At 40.3% G+C, this 20,508-nt stretch overlaps 2 protein-coding genes and 1 long non-coding RNA gene across 24 annotated transcripts in view; 1 reads left to right on the top strand and 2 right to left on the bottom strand.

The window, feature by feature from the left end:
- Nucleotides 1–107: 107 nt before the first annotated feature.
- kel (Kell metallo-endopeptidase (Kell blood group)) lies at nt 108–8,244 on the bottom strand. 2 transcript variants are annotated; one of them, XM_050047356.1, is made up of 18 exons: nt 8,110–8,244; nt 6,351–6,648; nt 5,963–6,262; nt 5,746–5,867; nt 4,414–4,572; nt 4,240–4,311; nt 3,934–4,122; nt 3,597–3,757; nt 3,393–3,510; nt 3,211–3,306; nt 3,019–3,117; nt 2,856–2,933; nt 2,636–2,742; nt 2,470–2,559; nt 2,311–2,378; nt 804–964; nt 639–728; nt 108–550 (listed from the first exon to the last, which is right to left on the bottom strand). In XM_050047356.1, the coding sequence occupies exons 1-18, from the start codon at nt 8,134–8,136 to the stop codon at nt 404–406; spliced, it is 2,382 nt and encodes a 793-aa protein (XP_049903313.1). In that variant the 5' UTR covers nt 8,137–8,244; the 3' UTR covers nt 108–403. The 2 variants fall into 2 exon arrangements, with proteins under 2 accessions (XP_049903313.1, XP_049903314.1); XM_050047357.1 differs by having other exon boundaries at nt 3,019–3,078.
- Nucleotides 8,245–8,307: 63 nt separating this feature from the next.
- The window catches only part of LOC126392229 (uncharacterized), a 12,844-nt gene continuing 643 nt past the window's right edge, over nt 8,308–20,508 (top strand). Inside the window, exons 1-4 of one of the 2 annotated variants that reach the window (XR_007570152.1) lie at nt 8,308–8,389; nt 8,481–8,514; nt 9,530–9,820; nt 14,728–14,852. This is a non-coding gene — a long non-coding RNA (uncharacterized LOC126392229). The remainder of the gene's footprint in view (nt 8,390–8,480; nt 8,515–9,529; nt 9,821–14,727; nt 14,853–20,508) is intronic. The other variant, XR_007570153.1, reaches the window with a different exon arrangement.
- LOC126392119 (uncharacterized) overlaps nt 10,408–20,508 on the bottom strand; it is a 65,719-nt gene continuing 55,618 nt past the window's right edge. For 2 of the 20 annotated variants that reach the window (XM_050047314.1, XM_050047328.1), the window contains exons 16-24: nt 15,895–16,180; nt 15,602–15,645; nt 15,437–15,510; nt 14,720–14,934; nt 14,343–14,593; nt 14,066–14,191; nt 12,845–12,974; nt 12,662–12,694; nt 10,408–11,647 (exon numbers count right to left, since the gene is read on the bottom strand). In XM_050047314.1, coding sequence (XP_049903271.1) covers nt 11,379–11,647; nt 12,662–12,694; nt 12,845–12,974; nt 14,066–14,191; nt 14,343–14,593; nt 14,720–14,934; nt 15,437–15,510; nt 15,602–15,645; nt 15,895–16,180 — 1,428 coding nt within the window. In that variant the 3' untranslated portion in view covers nt 10,408–11,378. Of the gene's footprint in view, nt 11,648–12,568; nt 12,602–12,661; nt 12,695–12,844; nt 12,975–14,065; nt 14,192–14,342; nt 14,594–14,719; nt 14,935–15,436; nt 15,552–15,601; nt 15,646–15,894; nt 16,181–16,582; nt 16,612–17,280; nt 17,540–20,508 lie in introns of all 20 variants that reach the window. The other 18 variants (XM_050047323.1, XM_050047332.1, XM_050047325.1 and 15 more) reach the window with 14 other exon arrangements.

Raw genomic sequence — 20,508 nt, 5'->3', positions numbered from 1 at the left:
AGGTGATTGTTTACATCACCTAGGAGACAGACCTCAATTAAAATTAATGTTTTTGTTTTTTTTTACCATGGCAGTGGACAAAGTAATAATGTGGATCAGTGAAATGAAACGTTTTCAAATGTTTATTTCAGTTACAAGCATATGTAACAGCTTGTGCAATCTATGGAAATCCAAACATCTCTTAACTGCTACTTATACAAAAAATGTCAGTGTTTTTATCTGTACTTACTGTCAGTACTCTTACCATAAACGTCTGGTATAATAAACTATCCCTGTAACAACAGTTTGTAAACATTCACAGTGTGCTCAATTTCTACAGCACTAAGTGGATAGTTTAGCCAGACAATCCATAACAATTAACAACTCTAAAAAACAAAGCCTGCTGGTCTCCAGAGGAGTGTACTCAGCAGGTCTGTAATGAATGCTGCTGTGTTTTGTTGAGGCACTGCAGGCTTGTAGGACACAGGTCAGATTTGGCACAAATCACTGTGATCAAGAAGGAGGGCTCCAAGGGCATGAATTCACGGTATGGGTCTGAGTCACAGTTAACCTGGAAAAGGATTATAATAAAACACATTAGAGCAATAGCAGAGAGGAAAGGAGATGACAGCGGTAACCTGATAATAAAAGCACACTACCTGAGAAAAAGATGAGAGAAACAGACGAGTGTGTGATAGTCCTGAGATGGAGGTGTCACTCGGATGGTTCTTTAGACTCTGACGATATGCCTGAGGATAAAAATGTGGTTGTATGAGCTCAGTGTTGCACACACAGATAACTGAAGCCAGAAGATGGCTGCTCACCTGCAATGCTATCTGCAGTGCAGAGTACTGCACCCACACCTCCTGCTGCTGTGCCGCTGAGAGAGAAAACACTCCACCTCGGCCTGCTTTTTCTGTCACAGTGAGGTAGTGAGCCCACACACATTCCCCCACAGCATGCACCGTCTCACTTTGAGAGTAAACTGAAGCACAACACAGAGATTGATATGAAGCTTGTTAAATCATCTGACAGTAGAGTGTAAAGAAGGCAGTTTTAACATCTGAAAAAACAATTTATTAAAGGGACAGTTCACCCCAAAATCAAATATACATATTTTTTTCTCTTAACATGAGTGCTGTTTCTCTGTCTAGATTGTTTTGGTGTCAGTTGCCGTGTGTTGGCGATATTGGCTGTAGAGATGCCTGCCTTCTCTCGGATATAATTGAACTAAATGGCGCTCGGCTTAAAAATACATTTAAAAAACTCAACAGCAATGTCTCTTTCCAGAAATCATTACCCAGTTACTCAAGGTAATCCACAGACCTTGTTTGTGATCAGCTTCATAGAGGAACTTTTTTCTCTCTATGAAGACGGAGCAAAATCATGCTCGCTGGAGGGGGAAACTATCAGCGCCGCAATATACAACCAAGGATTGAAAGCTAACAAAATAGCGGTAGCTAGCTAAAAACATTTCATATCAGCATGTTGTCAGTTCATCGCCGTGTTCCTTCTCCTTACCTTACTAATCTTGGTGAGATGATCCCACTGACTGGCCAGAAATGACATACTTTGATATTTACAACTATTTGACCGAATCACTAGGTGAGATCATCATTTAAGCCCATCAAAGATCAAAAGCAGGCCTTATATCGTTTAGTTAGCTTCACCCTCTACAGTTTGTCGGACCAAATAGCAAAGTGCTCGCTGCATGTATTCGTAGAGTGAGGTTTTTCCATATTTTCCTGCTGATGTCTCACGTCTTATTGCTTAAAAGCTCATTTTTTTCTGGTTCAGCAGCTTGTAATAAATGAGTTATGGATTCTTTACCATGTTGGTGGGGGTGGGACTCAAATACACTCAGTCTTCATTGAACTACATCGGCCAACCATATCACCACGCAGAAAGAAGAGTGCATTTGCCTCTAGCTCACCTAGCACCACTGAGGTAGGTAACGTTTCCACTCAGGCAAGGAGGATGCCATTAACATTTACATCTTGCGCTGTCAAGAGCACAAGCCTCTTATCCATGAGTAGATGCACGCTTCCTTCTGCGCAGTGACACTGTTGGCGGGTGTAGTATGATAGAGAGAAAATAGTTCCTACATGAAACTGCTCACAACAAGGTCTGCGGATTATCTTGAGTGACCAGGTCATGATTAATGGAAAAAGACACTGCTGTTGAGTTTTTCAAATGTTTGTGGGTTAATCTAGACTGATAAATAGCACTACAGGTAATTGAAAAAATACTTTAGTTTTTGGGGTGAATTGTCCTGTTAAGGCGATCAACTGTGTACGTAACCCAAACAGAACAAATGTGAGCTTCTCTTACTGTCAGGCAGAAGCAGGTGGAGGACATCTTTGGCTATAAGGAAACCTATTACACCATAATTCATTGCCCTGTTACGAAATAAAACAAAGAGTGTACTGTAATGTTCAATAATAAGTATCATACGAACACACTTTAATAGTTAAAATCACGACACATTACCTTGGATAGGTGGGATGGAAGAGAGGAGGGACGAACATTCCCATGGGAAATAGGAGCTCATTACCGAGGAGGAACGGTGTGGCAGCCAGACTAAAAGAAAAGATTAAAAATATGTTCAAAACATTCATATCGACTCTCAACTTCAAGAATAGAGGCAGACACTTACATATCAGCTGCCTCAGTCTGCTCAGTCAAGAGTTTACTGCGTCTTTTTTGCCACAAGGACAGGAGCTGTAAGTAGTCGTAGAAGAAGCTCTGTGTGCCGACAGTAACCTGGAATCAAAACAAAAGTCGTGTTAAATGAGTTCAGATGGATTTAACTCAAGATAATCTCAGTTGGAAAGAGGTTAATAATCTGTTAGAGCCAGCAGAGGTCTGTAATATACCTTGGAAAAAAGCAGGTCAAGCTCAGCCTCACTAGAGATCTCTTTCGTAGTCCAAAGTCTTGGAATTAAAGACTGAACCTGGAGGAAGACAGGCCTTTATTGATATCAAAACAACAAATGTAGTTTCAGGAAGTACAAAAACAATTCATGCTTCACTTGTTACCTTTTTCATGACAGTCTGGAGAGACATCTGATTCGTCCACTTGAGTTCATGTAATTTGGACTTGAAGGAGGAAAAGATATTTTTAATAATCTCCTCTGCCTGTTGAACAATGAAAATCTTAAATACATATCAGCTTTAAAATTGGATCGCTGCTAAATTCATTAAGTCCCAAAGCCCATAATGGCTACTTACCTCTCTGTGTGCTGTCCTTTCACTGAGAAGGTGTGTAAGGACTGAATCAAATCCTCTCTCGGTTTCTAACAAACACTGTTTCCAGCGAGGGGCTACCTGATGAAGAAACCCATAATGAAGATATGATTAAACAAACAAAGGTATCATCTTTTTAAAAAGTACATTTGCTTTGTTTGACTCACTCCTTCAGTGTTGCCCAGAGCCACAGACAAATTCCTCTCTGTTTCAGAAAACCTGCGGTCGAGAGCAGGCATCAGGGTGTGCAGCAGATTGAGGACCATGAAAGTATGAACGGGGCCGCTGAGTGGGGTCGAATGTGACAGCACAAGGTAAAAAAAAAGTCTATCCATATTTGATTGTGGGATGTTTTGTGCCACTTACAATACCTGGTGCTCAGCTCGTGCCTGTTCAGCCATTTGCTAATGACGCGGGACATTTGCACAATGTAGGGTAAGTTATGCAGAAGTACGTGATCATCTTCAACGAGAGGCAGCGGATGGAAAACGGCCTGCAGACAGCCCAGCCAATCAATGGCAGGGGCCTGGCTCTGTGGGTAAATATATGTGAAGAAAATAAATCTAATTAAGACAGAGTATGGTGGTATTTGAAACCGCCTACTACAAACTAACAACTGGCGTTAATCACCACGCACTGCTAGTATAGTAGGCAGTTTGAATACAGCCTATGTGTGTATAGTGACCCATCATCCTGCTCTCCTTGTACCTGTAGCTCTCTGATTGTCATGCGCTGATAGAGCTGCCCCTTTGACAGGCGATACTGCAGAGGTGTTGCAGCCACAGCGAGCTCAGAGGACAGAGAGATGAATGTGCCCACGTGGATCATGCTCCTGCTGGCCGGGGCCCCCAACAGTGCCAGGTACTCCTCACACGATGCCAAGAAGGGACGTAGCGTCTGGATGAAAAGAGACGGGAGAATGATAAAGGAATGCATTACTGGGATGGATGGATATTGTTTACTCATAAAAAAAGACATCTCTTGAATCAATAGCGGTCTGGCTAAGTCATCAACCTGAGTTTTAGCTTGAGACTTCATTGTCTTGCTGTTCCATTCAATCGGGATCAACAGATCTGGCTGATCAATCTGTTGACAGAGAGGAGACTTGAGTTAAAGCAATAAGACAAATCCTACGTTGCTATGGCAGTGCTCCCACCAGCATGTCAAATGATCCTAATGGAGACTGACCTGTATGTATCGTTTTGTTGTCCTGCGGGTAATTTCATTTGGGTCTTTGCCCACATAGAGGTTGAAGAATGGAAAGGTGGCGTAATCTCTCATGAGCAGGCTCAGGGTAGAGTTGAATTCAGTCTGATTCCACTGGCCGGATACTGCCCAGCCTCCCAGCTGCACACAGACAGACAGAGAGAGAGATATTACACAATCATTATAGACAGCATGATTGAGCCATACCTCAAGCATGGCTAAAAATCTTGCTATGATAGTGGTAGGGTGCAGCTTTTCTTTGTGTCTTTTGTTGCCTGGGATGCCAAGTTTAACAGACAAATTCATGTCCCCTGACGTTTAAAGCAATATGTCACTGCTGGAAAGATGGTCTTTTCACAAAACTGGGTTGTCAGTGTAGTAGAAAGATGCAAATTCCCTTGAAATTGGTGCTACAAGGGGAAGGAAAACCAACAATTACCAGAATGTACTATGGCGCATTGGACCAATAAATGCTCCGGCTGGTAGGTGACGTTTGTCCATTTTGACACAAGAAACAGTATTTCACTTGGCTGGTAACAAATGATTTCGAATTACAGTAAACCAGTGAGGTAAAATATGTTTCTGAAAATATTTGAGGCAAGAAATTGGCAATGCAGCAACACTCTTGATTCATATTTGATCAGCACTGACTAGTTTTACCATTTGATTTCAGTTTTTTCAGCCCTGTTTGTTAGTATGATACCACTTCCTGTTCACAAATTCTCATATGACAGCCAAACAGTGCACTAAAATGTGTTTCTGAAGACATTTGAGGCGAGAAATAGGCAATACAGTAATAGCATCTATAAATAATTGGTCAGTGCTGCCCAGTGGTGTAGTGGTAGTTGATGAGGTGGGTGTACTAGGTAGATAGGTAGGTTACCGATGAGGAAGTGGGCATACTCTCCTAATGGCTGTTTAGCTGATAGGTGGGTATACTGTCACTGGATAGAAAAAGAAGTGGGTATACCCCATATACCTGAGTATACCCTCCACTACACCACTGGTGCTGCCTAATTTTACAGTTTGAGAGAAAGAGGAGCGGGTGTCTCTTTCAATACGCGTCTATACTCTTTGTATCCGCAGTGGCAGACATATGAAAATGCTTAAGTACAATCTGCAGTTCAAGCTAAAACCGCGGAGCATGTTATCCAGTGCTGGGAAATGGCGCTGGTAAAATGGAGGGAAGTTTACCACAGTTCATTTACAGTATCCCTTTAAAGAGAGGTGATAAGGGAACATGGTATTTAACAACCTATATTTGGGGATTTATCAGCCAAAGGCCCACATTTTAAAGGCAAGTAATTATCTCACTTTCTGGATGAGTGTGAGGAAGGGCTCTGCTCCAGCAGTCTCTATGGATCTGGTGTCCAAACAGGAATGGTAAAATGCTCTGGCCTTCTGCACAGCTGTACTACCCGGTCTGTCATTTGATTCTTCAAAAAAGGAACAAGAAAAACCAGATTCAGAGAATACATTGATATAATCATGCAGAAATATGTTAGAGGATGTTTTGGTGGCAGAGTACTACCCAAAATCTCCCTGAGATACTGCAGCAGCATGGTTTTTCTGACCAGCATATTCTCCTCTCTCACTCCTCTGTCTTCTCTCTCTGTACTCTGTCTGACCCTGTCCGGCCACACAGCCTTTCCCTTCAGGTTCTGTGGATGTCCAGGGATGCCCTGACCTCTCTGCCTCCCCCCACTGTCCAGTGAAAGTCTGTCAGATCCACATGTGAACAAGAAGTAATCACAAGGCTGCGTGAAGGGATCAGCAGACATGGACAGACGGGCTGAGGCCCACTGACAGGCCGAGGAGAGACATGGAGTCACTACAGGGAAGAGTACAACAAGAGTTAAGACAAAACATCAAATTCTGAATTCATGGTGTCACGTTGTTGTGTTTCTCTGGAGGCCTACCTTTGTCTGTCTGGTTATTGCTTCGGTTTTGAAGATTACGATGCATATGGTAAATAAGTACCCAAACAGAACCACAAAATAAGAACCCATAAAAGAAGAGGAGCAGCCTTCGACAGTTTATCCACTCTGGCTCTGCTTGCCGCTGGTTTTCGGGGTTAGGCTCTGACAGCTGCAGCTCAGGCTGGAACTGGCTTTGTTGATGGGGATCTTGGGTGGGGAGTGGCAGCTGAAACAGAGGTGGAGGCCGCAGCCCCCTCTCAGGTTCTTGCTGTGATGATGGCTGGATTGATAACTGAGGCTGGAAGTGAGCAAGTGGAACGACAGTGTAACTGTACAGAACTAAACACAATGTTTTGGGGATTTTTCCCCTGCTGATGTAGCCTATATACTCAGTACTCAGTAGTGACTGATATACATACATACAGTAAAACTTCAATTAAAAGCCTAGTCCCAATTAAACACCAAGCCCTTTGACTAGCTCGGTGTGGCTACACATTTTGACAAATAAAGGCCTGTCTCAATTAGACGCCTGATCTGGTTGCCAAGCAATTCATTTTTTTTAATAGAAGTTCTTTGAATGTATAAAAGCGGGTTGTTGGCTACCTCAAATTATGTGTCTGTTCCTTGATTATCGTGTAAGTTGAGCATAAAAATCAATCCAAGTTGTGAGTATTGTTTTATCAGGATAGAGTGTTGTGATGAGAGGAGATATTCACTTGATTTAAGTCTTACGTGTAGCAAGTAAGGAAGCCGTTACTATACATTGGTTTAATGCAGATGCTCCGAAACAGAAACACTGGCTGGAAATTGTCGAAGGCATTCTCGTCATGGAAAAGTTTACAAGTGTTTTGAAAATGAAAGAGAATACAATTTTAAAAGAACTAAAAAAAAATGGGAACATTTACATGGGACATGACGCCAGCTAAATAAATGCCTAATTAGAAGATAAATATTGAAACATTTACAAGACAATTGCTGTGACTGTATATTTTTAGTTTGTATTCTGTTCTATTATTGCTTGTGTTGATGTTGTGCTGTTCTATTTATAGCTTTGCAAAAAGTTAGTAAAAACTTAGGTGAGAAAAAAAACGTGTTGAGGAAAACAAATTTTGTGTACATGAGTGTGGTCATCAGCTCGTCATGTCTCATGTCCTGTCTCAGATCTTTTATAGAATTTGGCCCGAAACACTCCACAAGACCTAACACTGATCTGTAGTATCCCAAAAGCCCCTGATCATCCATTGTTAATTTTTGATCACAGATTGAGTCATTTCCACTGTTCTGCACCACACCTAGAAGCCTCTCAGTATTTCCTCAAACAACAACCACACGTTGGAGTTTCTGATCTCACCACCAAGTTTTAATCAGAGCAACTGTAACATTAGCTTAAATGGCATAAATAAATACTTAGATAACTCCAGTGACATGTACTTAACAGTTCAGTTAACTCATAGCTCATGTTAATATCACCAGCACTGACCCGCAGCTTGTCTATGTACAGTATGTTTTCTGTCTGAAGTCTTCCAAAGTCACCAGAAAATGCTGATAAGAACAACATCATTTTATATTGTGGCAAAAATAATTTGAGCACATTGCAGACCGCACCAAACCACACAATCTAAATAATATCGCCCAGGAACACACATGGCTCTGCTCCAGTTTCCAGCAACAACAAAACAAAAAACACTTTTCATTACCGTGTAAACACAGCTTCATAATAACATGGCCAACTTTTAGTATTTTTTTTAAAAGGTCTTACCTCAAGCTGTATGGGAGTTTCACTCATTCTTAGTAGATGGATGTGTTGCTCTGTTTCTCCTGCGTTTTTGCATCCTCTGTGTTGTACATGTGATGTTTCACAGGGGCTCCCTCCTCCTGCTGTCCCTCCGTCAGACAGCTGTCATCTCAGCTCTCTATCTCTCTTCGTCACTCACTTCTCTCCTCATATGACACTGATAAAAACAACTCTGCTGGCTAGGTCTCACTCTCCTCTCCAGAGCACACATAATTAGCCAAAGACTATGGTTCTGCTCTGGGACGTATGTCTGGATATTTTGTTTTGTTTGTGAACCACAGAGAAACTCAACATGTGGAGTCTAACTTGTGTTTTTTTTTCCTTCCTGTCTGCAGGGTTAAAGGCTTACAGAAAAGAAGGTCTCGGCTGGTAAGTGGAGGCCAACAAATTGGTTTTGCTTATGAATTGTTACATGGCATTAAATGAGGGCAAGCACTCCTGGAGAGTAAACACTCTCAGATGCACACGCACGCATGTCCGCTGTCGTCATTATCAGTGCAACACATGGCTGTTAACAACTGATACAGCTGTTTGGCATCCTGGAAGTCATGTATCAGTGTAGCTCAGTGAAACACGTTTCATAGACGTCACATGGAGGCCGACCAGTGACTAACTCTAATTGTTTGCAACTTTTTGGTGACTATTCAGTGCATACACTATTTCGTATATCGTCCAGAACTCAAACATTATAGTGTGAATACTGCTAAAGTGGGATGCTTTCAGATAATTTACCTTCTGTGTCAGTTTTAATTATGATCTAACTGTCTCAGCCCCTCTCATGACACTATTTTAAATAGCTTTAGAGCTCTAGAATACTACACAGAAGAAAAAAGAGAGAAACACGTAACACAGGATGGATGACTCTTACTCAGACACACCACATTTTCCAGGAGTTATTGTCTGGGACACCTTTACTGGCAAACTGGGACACTTAAACCACATTCTGTTGTTATTTCAGTGTAGGTCTAATGGATTAAATGCATAGTTTTAATACAAACAACAGTATAAACATGTTTTTATTAAAGGAGGGGTTCAGGTACAGCAGATTCATTATCTTCCTTCTCCTTCCCTTGCCCACTTGCAATATGTTTAAATTATTTTGTATAAATTTAATGTTAAAAAATAGGAACCTTCATGAATATCTCTTCTTATAACTAATTCACACAGGCTTAATTTCATTTATGCTCTCTGTATAGAAGGTTAGTCTATATGTCAGTACAGCCAGTGCAAATAAATGCTTCCCTGTTTTCAATGAGGCCACGATCCAATCTTCGGTCGTCTTGGTAACATTTTCACCACCATATCTGGCTTCGCAAATACTGCAAATGTCCCAGCCATCAAAGCTTTCTTTAGGCAGTGTATTAAAATGTATATTACTGGTTAGGTATGAAGTACCTCCATCTCGACAGCTGACAGGAAGAGACTCAACAGACTGACAAAGAAGGCCAGCTGTGTCCTGCCCGCTGGACGTGGTGGGAGAAAGGAGAATGCTAGCCAAGCTATCATCCCTTATGGTCAACATGTCCCACCCCATGCAGGACACTTTGTCAGCACTGGGCAGCTCGTTCAGTGACTGGCTGCTTCACCCGCTGTGCTGTCAGACTATACATCCAACACTGCTCCCAGTGGACCACACATACAAAAACTATGGACAATCAAACATCATTCATGTGAGGTATGTGTCTGTATATACCAACTGTGAAATATCTACACTTGATGTGTACAATAATGACCAGACTCCGGCTCCTATAAGAAACTTAGGACTGAATCATCCTCAATTTAATGATGAATGCTTCCCACAAAACTGTTTTATTGAACTTTTTACTCAGTGTTCATGTTTAATTATAACAAAAGCCCAAATGCTAAAAATACTGTAGGCCTACAAGTTCCTTCTCATATGGTGTTTCTTTGCTGTTGGCCTAACTGTAGGTAGGGGAAGCACAATATAAGGTGTCTGGCAGTGATGAACCTACAATTATAACCTGAATCTGCAGCTCTCTTTATCTTCACAGAGCTTTACAGTGAGCTTCAGCTCATTGTTTCACTGTCCAGCCCATAATTTTACTGTTTTGCTTTACTGTCTTTGTGTTTTGCTCTAAAAACCTACTATTCACTACCTGCTCAGCAGCAAACAGCAGAACAACACAGTTAGGGACTAGCTGTTGCACACAGTGGAACATTAAGCAGCTAAAGGGACAAATATTAAGTTAATATATGACTCACATTTATCAGGTGGACAAGATAGCAAACATAAGAATTAAGTCATATCAAGACAATTTATTTATTGAAAAGCAAAAAATGCTAGACAAACAGAATATTAGACAATATTTCAACGTGTTTTTAAAAAAGTGCACAGTCATAGTGTCTTTGCATTATGCGTATTACATTGGTGCTCTGTCCAGATGGAGGACAGCTGGAGGCAAAGTCTACCAACACTGCACCAATGCCTTTGATTTGCGCTGCTTACGGCCGTTCCAATCAATAAAACTTGGGAAAAAACAAGAGCCAATTTATGACCTAAATGCAGTAGGACGTAAAGGGGATAAGTATTTTTACAAAGTAACTGAGAAACAGCAGCAGATGTGGATCCAAAACCTCAGTCTTGGGTTTGGAAGAGCCCAGTCAGCTATTGTCAAACCTTAAAGCATGTTAAACACACCACAAGTTGGATGCAATTACATCGAGCTGCGACAACTTCTCCAAGTTTTTAGCCACGACTGAGAGCTTTGACGGCATTACCTCAGACCTCTGGGATCGATTAACCTCGTAACATTAGGTTAGGTAGAAAACAGTAGCCAAAGCTAGCTAATGTTAGCTGGTAACATCAGCCTGACAACGGTGTCTCCATGCACACCTGGCCAAGAACAAGATGGTAGTCATTTCAGTTGTGGTCCCAGATAACACAAAATAGTTACAGTCCACTAGACACTAGAACACTTTCACTAGCTCACCGAGTAACATGAGTAGCATTAGGAGGTCTGAAGGACAAGGTAAATTCTAACAATGATAGTGCCCAACCCTTCTTTGTAGTCACCCTTCTCTATTTCAAATTCACGCACTATATGGGTTTTATCACTACCTTCCCTCCATCTAAATTTAGCGAGTCTTAAGTCACATGATTGCAGACAAGCTATTATATTTGTGTAGAATCAAAATAAGAGAAAAACAGGGTCAGTTCCACAGTCTCAGAGCGGAAATATAACAAAAGAGCAAATTTACTCTGATCACAGGATTTATGACTCCTTCCTCTTGAGATCAGCAACAAGATATGTCTCGTTCTCCTCAAGGACTTTGTAGAAGACGTCTTTGCCGTCATGTCCAGCAGCTTTCAGGGCACCACTATAGAGTTTCCTCATCTTCTTCTGACTGGTTTTGAGGGCATTGATTGCATCATACTCTTCTTGTTGGATAACCTTTTCTTTCAGGAGATTATCCAAGATTGAGCCTATATTGCTCACTCTCTTAATCAGCTCACACTGGTGTTTATCCACAAAGTGCTCCCCTGAGGGCAGAAAAATCTGTTTAGGTAATATCTGGTGACATCAGTTCCTTTACGATTTAAAAGAAAGAGAGGATTGATTTATTGCAAAGTGACACTCAAATCTTTTCACTTGTGAAAGAAAAGAACACCACAAACACCTGTCGAGTTTAAATGGTTTGTCGCTGTCGGACAGCCTAACATTCAAAATTTTATTGGTTTGAAGTAACCAGGTTACTGTAAATCCATGTAGACATGCAGCAGGTCAGTAATCAGATTGCACTATTTGAGCAGGTTCAAAATGACACACAGGCCTACACAAGCCTATCCTGACAGATTCTCCTGACATTACCAAGTATCAGAAATAGAGGATAAACACATTGTCGCTGTCTGTGACTAAGTGTCAGTACTGTACAGAGACAGAACATAAAAAGGAGAGGGCTCAGAGATTAGTGAGCAAAGCCGTAGCACTACACGGTTAAGCTCTGAGAATATGCATTTGGACTTGTGTTAGCGGTTTTGTTGAGTTGCTTATTAGCAAAATGCTTTGAGTAATTTAAGTTAGTTATTGGAAAGACAGTGGGAGGAGTGAAGTAGTAATGCGCTGCCGTGGACAATGTGAAAAATACAACCCTGATTCTGAAAAAGTTTGTAAGCCCTGTAAAATGTAATGAAAACAGAATGCAATTATTTGTGAATCTTTTGTGAACGATATTCAACTGAATACAGGACAGAGACAAGAAAATAAATATTCGAACTGGTAAACTGTATTGTATTTTAAATAAACACTCCTGACTTTGATGCAATGCAAAAAATCACAATGCAAAAAATTTCACTTTGTGTTTACTGTGAACACATCACAGCGCAGCAGACAGACAGACAGACAAAACAGAGTGAAATGTAAAGTGCAATTCTTCTTAACACAAATCATTTAAAATATTTTACCTTGTAAAGGACCAGTGCTGCTTTGGTAGTCATCTGTAAAGATAAACNGTAAAGTGCAATTCTTCTTAACACAAATCATTTAAAATATTTTACCTTGTAAAGGACCAGTGCTGCTTTGGTAGTCATCTGTAAAGATAAACCAGAGATAAGGAAATATGAATATGTAGCTGATTTACTGCCTTTTATCAATAGATGTCTGCTTCAATAATGATGTTCAATAAAATCAATGTGGTACTCAGACTGTATTTAAATTCTTGTGGTATTATTAAAACTGACCTTTTCGAACTGTACAGGTCCACACTGGTTGATGATCTTTTTCTTGTTCAAGCTTGAGCTTGAAAACTTTATCTGGATTTTCAATGAACACTTCAAAGAAATTTGGGTTTGTATGCCTGAGCTGTAATGTCTGTAAAAAGATATGGTGATGGTGATATTTTTGAGCCAATAATCTTCTTTTTTTACTTCACTGCATTTGCCTTTTTTACCTTCATTACAACAAATACAACATTAATTCAATCTAGTGTAGGAGGAGAGCACACAAGGAACACCTCAAATGCAAACCAGGAAGCCCATCTCCGCCTGAACTAAAGCACTATTGATTTTTCAAAAATGAATTTTTTATTTGTTTTTTAAAGTACTTAAAGGATATGGCCACTTTAGAATGAAAATACAGACAGTACTTACTGACCCTCATGACTTTAGAATGAAAATACAGACAGTACTTACTGACCCTCATGCCGACAAGAAGTCCAGTTTTTTAATCCACAAAACTCGTTCGGGGTATCGGAGGATAACAGCTAGCCAGAATAACATCCACAAAACTCGTTCGGGGTATCGGAGGATAACAGCTAGCCAGAATAACAAATAAATAATAAAACTCCGCTAATGCATTTCAAAAACGTGAGAACGGCCAGTCTGTCGTAATCCAATTGCCCTGAAGCCGCAGCATGCAAAGTTGACTTGAAAAGACGTAATTTACGCCACTTTTATAGCATTATTTCTCACCGTGGTCAGTTAGCCTGCCCTGCAGGCGTGCTGTGTTTACATGGCAACTCACGCGAGACTCGAGAACTAGCACCACCACTAGCGATCAGCTAGTCTCACGCGAGTTGCCACACAGCACGCCTGCATGCTATTTAAAATCTCCACACTCGAGCAGCATGATGCCCCCGTCATTAGGTTCTGTGTAAAAATGCAAAGGCGGCATAAAGAAGGAACTTTGTAGCGGCCCAACGCCACAATCTTTGTATATAAAAAGCTTTTAAGACGTCATTGCTTTCTGGAAAACACAACTTATGAGTAGTGTCACAGTTTGTTTATGAGTAATAAATAAAAATGTTTTAGGACATTTCAATGTCTTTAACTAGACTGTTTCAATGTGAATTTCTCATGAGACCAGAATCAAAACATTTAACTAAATTTGGATCATTTTGTAATGATTTTTCATTTCAAATCACAAAACATAGAGCAGTTATTCTTAAATGGTTTAAAACATACTTCAGGACAAATGTCTGCACTTTCCAAATCTGCTGTTAGGATGAAACGATCTCGCATTTTCAGGGACTTCTCTGGATGTGGCTTTTGGATAATTTTGTATCCACGGGACTCCCTCTTGTCCATTTCCTGTAAAAACACACCAAACTCTTAACACAAAGTTGCTACAAGGTTGATGCAGAAAACATTGTCATCTGTGTTGTTTATTAATCAAGTTATTGACTGTGCCATTCTGTGTCTTATTATGATTGGTACTGACGACAGTAAGTTATGAAATAACCTGTTGTAGACCCGGATCACATGGAATCAGAAAAACATGGAGAGTGAGGAATGCTGTGTTGGTCTTGTATATCAACACATTACACTTTATTTTCACTGGAAGGCCTAATTTCACCAGGGTCATTTTTTGAGAGAAAACTGGTTCAGACAGCTTGACATGGGACGATGTGACCTCAGACACTTTTTCCACGACATCTCCACAGTCATCTATGTGTAGGACTGCAAACTTGTCTAATATTGTAGGGTTGTCATCTGCACAAAATAAAAGCAGACACAGTAAGTGAAGAGAAAAGGATTGCGTCAGTTTTTGTACACATGCTATGAGATATAAATAGAAAAGTTCGTTTTTATTTTATTATTTTCTTTATGTCCACTTACCTATGCAGATCCAGTGTGGCAGGTACACTACATCTAACTTCCCAGCAATGACTGTGATGTCCATCAGGGGACCTGCAGCCATGTACTGCATGCTTTCTATCCTCTCCAAGTGTCCACTCGAAGAGCAAAACTGGTACTTAAAGCTGACCTTTTCCTTACAGACCCAGCGCAAGCCGGAGACACTGCATTCAAAGTTTCCTGCTTCAGACTGTAGGCTAAATGTGAATGAAAAGAAAACAAGCGAGTTTGTGTCTATGCACAAAAATACTGTATTAGGGTCACAAAGGAATAAACGTAAAACTCATGCGTATTAGCCTTCAGTTCATTTGGTGTTAAATCTATTGCCACTATAATTGTTTTATTGCATTAGTCACCAGTAACAGCACAGAGAGATTTTAGATTCCCTTCTGTGAAAACATCCTAAGAACCAAGCTTGAAGGTTTCATATAGTTCCAGAGTTTGACATTTTGGTAGTCCCTCCAGGATTTTGTGTTTCGTTTGTGTATATGTAAATGAACGAACAAAACAGAGTAAATGTAAACTTAGAGAGTACCTGCCTTGATTTTAACTGGTGCAAAATGTAGCATCATCACTATTATTGTAATATTACATTAAAAATATTTTATCTTCCTTCTGTGAAAAATCTCAAGAACCAAGCAGTAGTGTTTCCTGTAGTTCCAATTTGCTGTGACGCAGTATTTAGGATGTAATCTTTACCTATAAGTTGGAGCTTCATCTGCATCTGTACTGTTCACTTCAGGGTCAAGTTTAGTCCAGTCACTGGAGTCCTGCTGCAGAGGACAATCATTTTTACAGATAAGTGGAGATGTGTCTTTTTGAAACAAAACATAAAGGAACAAATGAATGAATGTAAGGGATTACCGTAACACTTCCACAACCCCCAAGCTCCGAGCTTCCTGAGGGCCCTTGTGAAGACACACATTCATATGTTTTAAATGTTATTTAAGCAATATCACATGAGAGGGAGTGATGCTGTACTGTGATATCGTCACGGCTGTGATTTGGTCGTAGGCACAAGGCCGCAGGCTGAGTGCCGAAGCATGTGGCGCTTTAGGCGACCGCCTATATGGCCTATGCCAAGAGCCGGCCCTGAATCAGACATTTTTGAAACATATGATTGTGTAATGTGGCAGTTTTTGTCTTCTTCATCTTACCTTTGAGTCCTGAGCTGGGTTCTGACAGCAGCTCTACCAGATCTCTCCTGTTCATCCTCTTTAAAACTTTACTGGTCACCTCCACAGACTGTTGGCCATAGATCTGCACCATCAACTCCACTATTTCACCTCTGTCTGCCATCTCCACTTGGTCTCTTGTGATTTTTGGGACATCGGTCTCCATTTTAGTGTACTGCAAGACTTGCTTGAATTTCTCAAACTCCCCGGGACTTAGATCTTCCAGTGTTTCTAAAAGCTTCTCCATTAGTGGTGTCTTGGTGACTTCCTGATGGGTACAAAGTAGTTAGAGGACATTTATGTCATATCTCCACTGTAGTGATGATGCATTAATTTATCTGGATCAATAAAAACAGTTAAGTCAAGAGAGTATTGTAACAGCTAATGATATTAAGGCACAATGATACACCAAATTATTTATTTATGAACTAGTTATCAGTAATTTGTTTTACTGACTGTCTCTTACCCTCTCTCTGTCACTGTGCTACCATAACTAGTAATGATCCACCTCATCACATGTTCTCACTGCTTCTACATCAGATGTGATGTTTCTGGTTTAAAAACATTTTCCACCTCTTTACTGTCAACATAAGGATCATTTTCAACCTGTAAAAATTAAACAAAAGCTGTGTTCTGTAAAATGTGTCTGATACTGTATGATATTACTCACTTTCTGGAGCGGTTCAGACGGATGTTCCTCTGAAGAAAAAGAAAACAGGAAATGACCCATGAGTGATTCAAAATCACACTATAAACAACTTAAGTCAGATTTAGTTGCTTTTGAATAAAAATAATATTAATGATTAATCACAAAATATCACTAAATTTTGCTCGGATCTGATCTAAAATCAATCAGGGAGATTTGTGGGACACCATATCATTAACACCCATTAAATCTAAAGGACTCCAATACAAAAGTCCTGCAACAAACACTACCTTTATAAATATCATAATGTCTGAAATGTGTCCAAATATATAATTTACAATGCTGTCCAATGATAATATTCAGTGTTGATTCAGGTGGTCACTTTTATGGTCAAAGTATTAACGCTTGATATTCTCTATCATTCTGTGAACTGTATCCTCAAAGTAGCTGGATTCAACTGAATGATTTCTGCGGTGAAAGTAATGAATGTGGTGTTGTTAAATTGCTGCCTGCTCCCTAATATGTCATATTTTCTGTTCTGTTTGTGAATAAATAAAGTTTGAACCCAGTTTTACTATGAATTCTTCAATAGTAAACAAGTAATTAAAGCTTTATTTATACAGTATTTTTAAAACACAGCTACAAAGCAAAGTAAAAATCAAGTAAACATTTATGAGACATATGATTGTGTAATGTGGTGGGTTTTGCATTTTTTATTTTACCTTTGAATCCTGAGCTGGTTTCTGACAACCTCTCTGTCAGATCTCTCATGTTCATCTCCATTAAAACCTCCCTTGTCACCTCCACAGACAGTTGGCCGTAGATCTCCACCATCAGCATCATCAAACCAATTCTGCTTGCCGTCTCCATTCTCTGCCTTGAGATTTCTGGGAGGCCTTTCTTCATTGTAGTGCGCTGTAGGACATGCTTGAAGTACCTGAGCTGCGTTGGACTTAAATCTTCCAGTGTTTCCAAAAGCTTCTCCGTTAGGGATACAAAGCAGTCAGAGGGCATTTTTGTCATATCTCCACTGTAGCGATAATACATTAATTTATTTGTAATGACTAATATTAACCACATTAGGCAAAATATTGGTGAGATTGAATTTTAAGGTGACTACAAAAACAAAGAACTTCCATGTGTTCATTTCTGTAGCTTCATCACAATACAGTGGCCCTCATTTATGAAATAAACATATGACATCAATGTGGACGTGAGCGGAGGCTACAATCAAATCTCACATCACGTCTCAACTCACGCACAGTAAATCAAGCTGAGTTGGACCATTTTTATTAGATCATATTCTGACGGGCATATTAAGTATTTGCAGCCACAGTAATACAGGGCGTGACGCTAACTTTTTTCCCAAGTTTAGTTGAAAAAGTAAGGAGCACACAAAGAACTTTAGGGGCACAATGTAAATTGATCAAATAATGTGTTTTCCATAATAAACGTGATGCAAATAGACATTTACAAGCAAAATTATTTAATGAATTTGTATACAAAATGTACAGAAAGGTAAAACCATCAAGTTTTGAAAAAGTATTGCAATTTAATTTTGTCTTTAATGTTATTATCTTATATATATTATCTTTGCAATATGATTATCTTATATAATGTTATTACTATCCTAAAACATTCTCCAGGTCCTCTGAAACTCTTCAGGACTTATTTCCACCCTGCCCAGCAGCGGTACCGTGGCGAACGGTCCCTAACTGCGGGGAGAACGGAGCAGGCTTCCCCAGAGGTCCGCTGCTTTTCCCGGTCCCTCTTCTCCGCAACACTTTGACTTATTCCCACCCAGCCGACAGCCTGGCCATGGAGAATGGTCCCTAACTGCTGGGAGAACGGAGCAGGCTTCTCCGTAGGTCCGCCGTTTAACCCGGTCCGTCTCCTCTGCCACATTTTGACTTATTTCCACCCAGCCGACAGCCTGGCCGTGGAGAACGGTCCCTAACTGCCGGGAGAACGGAGCAGGCTTCCCCGGAGGTCCGCCACTTAACCCGGTCCATCTCCTCCACACTTTGACTTATTTCCACGCTGCCGACAGTGGGACTTATATTCATTGTGCCGACAGTGGCTTGGAAAACCGCCCATAACCGTGTCACAAGGGGAAGAGGGAAGAGGGAAGAGGGAAGAGGGAAGGCGGCTGGAGTTCCTCCAACATTTGCAGTTAGATTATCATATTTTTTTATTGACAAAAATATAGGCTGCTTCAGCTGATTTTTTTATGCGCACATGTGCCCCTAAATACTTTCGCACACACCTATTTTTAGTCGCAAATGCGAGTGAAACGCTCGCACTGTCGAGCGCTGTAATAAAATGCGAGTGAAACGCTCGCACTGTCGAGCGCTGTAATAACTTAAAAATGTAACGCTGCCAAATGGACGCAGTCTCTCTATCATAGCTCGCAGTTGCCTGGCTCTGTGTTACTGATCAAAGGCTGAACACCACTAGTGCCCGGCTCTAATTTATCTAAAAATCTTTTTTGGAAACACTGACAAGCCAAAGCATTTTTATATAATTTATCATAAAACCTTAAGTTAAAACTAGAATTACCGCCCCGTGGCTGTGTGCCTCCAAGCACCAGTCAAATTTCTCTTACAGTGTACATCCATGTCTGTGGAAACATAGCTGCTTCACAAACATCTTGTCCCTGACAGCACAGAGGGTCTATACAATCAGCACAGTTTCAAGGTGGGCAAAAAAGATGAGGGTCACCAATTAAGTATCTGACCAAATTTCTCCCCTTCTGTTCCTGAGATATGATGTTGAGTAACAGCTGGAAAAGTGTTTTTTTTTTTTTAAACATTGTGATGTCACAGTGAAACTGACCTATGGCCTTTTGGATATAAAATGTCATCACTTAATTATTTTATCCTGTCAGACATTTGTATGAGGTTTAGTCGAAATTAGCGTAAGAATTCTTAAGTTATGGCCAAAAACATATTTTTTGAGGTCACACTGACCTTGAGCTTTGACCTTTGAACACATAACCCTAATCAGTGAATTCTTTCGTTCCCAGAAATTCCCATAATGTGTTATTGAGATATCGCGTTCACAAGAATGAGACAGACAAGGTCACAGTGACCTTGAACTTTGACCATCGAAATCCAATCAGTTGGGACAGACGGACAACACGAAAACATAATAAAATAATAAACTTAAGCCCTGCGACAGTGTAATTATTTAAATGTTAGTAACCAAGGATATTAAATTCTTACTGTTGTCTGGCTAGGATACAGGTGGTGCCTCTGTGTCTCCTCCGTCACCTGTTAAGCCCAAATGAAATTGACCCAATACGCACAGCCACGCGCTCATCAGTCGGGGTCAATTATAAGCTTTTAAATGAATATTACAACAATATCAATATTATATATATAATATTTAGGCTAAGTTATATAGGTTATACGTCAGTACATATAATGGATGAATTCAATAATCCAACCTCAGCTGGAGTTTCGATTGTCCATTGCAACGCTGTTGATAGCTGCAGTGTTTTTTCTCCATACTGCATTTGACTTTCCTTAAAGCCACTTTTAAGGCTGCCAAATTGAATTGATTGGTTAAACTGAACCTGGAACATCAGTGTTTCCGTTTCTAGCTCAGAGAAGTTTCTCTTGGCTGTATTATGCCTCTCTGTGTCATAAACTAAACCAACAATATGTATTATATTTAAATGACGCTTGATCATTTGAATCAGCAAGACACGAACATTTTCAAAACGTGAACCCTATTGTAGATGATTTCTGTGTTTGGTTCTGTGCTGGTTTGTACATTAGATTGATAAATGAGGGCCAGTGTGATCCATTTAATGCTATAAACTGGTTATCAGTAACTGTGCTTTAATGACTGTCTCTAACTCTCTCTCTGTGCAACCAAAAGCAGGAACGATCCACCTGATCACATGTTCTCATTGCTTTTACAGCAGATGTGATGTTTCTGGTTTA

The sequence above is a fragment of the Epinephelus moara genome, chromosome 6, assembly GCF_006386435.1.
Source record: "Epinephelus moara isolate mb chromosome 6, YSFRI_EMoa_1.0, whole genome shotgun sequence".
In the NCBI taxonomy this organism is placed as follows: Eukaryota; Metazoa; Chordata; class Actinopteri; order Perciformes; family Serranidae; genus Epinephelus; species Epinephelus moara.
This window is presented reverse-complemented; position numbering and strand designations above follow the sequence as displayed.

Bases quoted from the DNA above. Each gene is read 5' to 3' on its own strand.
- kel (XM_050047356.1), bottom strand. From the start codon at position 8,136: ATGAGTGAAACTCCCATACAGCTTGAG. The intron at 6,649-8,109 runs GTAAGACCTTTT...GCTCACTTCCAG, and splicing joins AAACTCCCATACAGCTTGAG to CCTCAGTTATCAATCCAGCC. The intron at 2,743-2,855 runs GTATATTACAGA...TTTTGATTCCAG, and splicing joins TTGACCTGCTTTTTTCCAAG to GTTACTGTCGGCACACAGAG.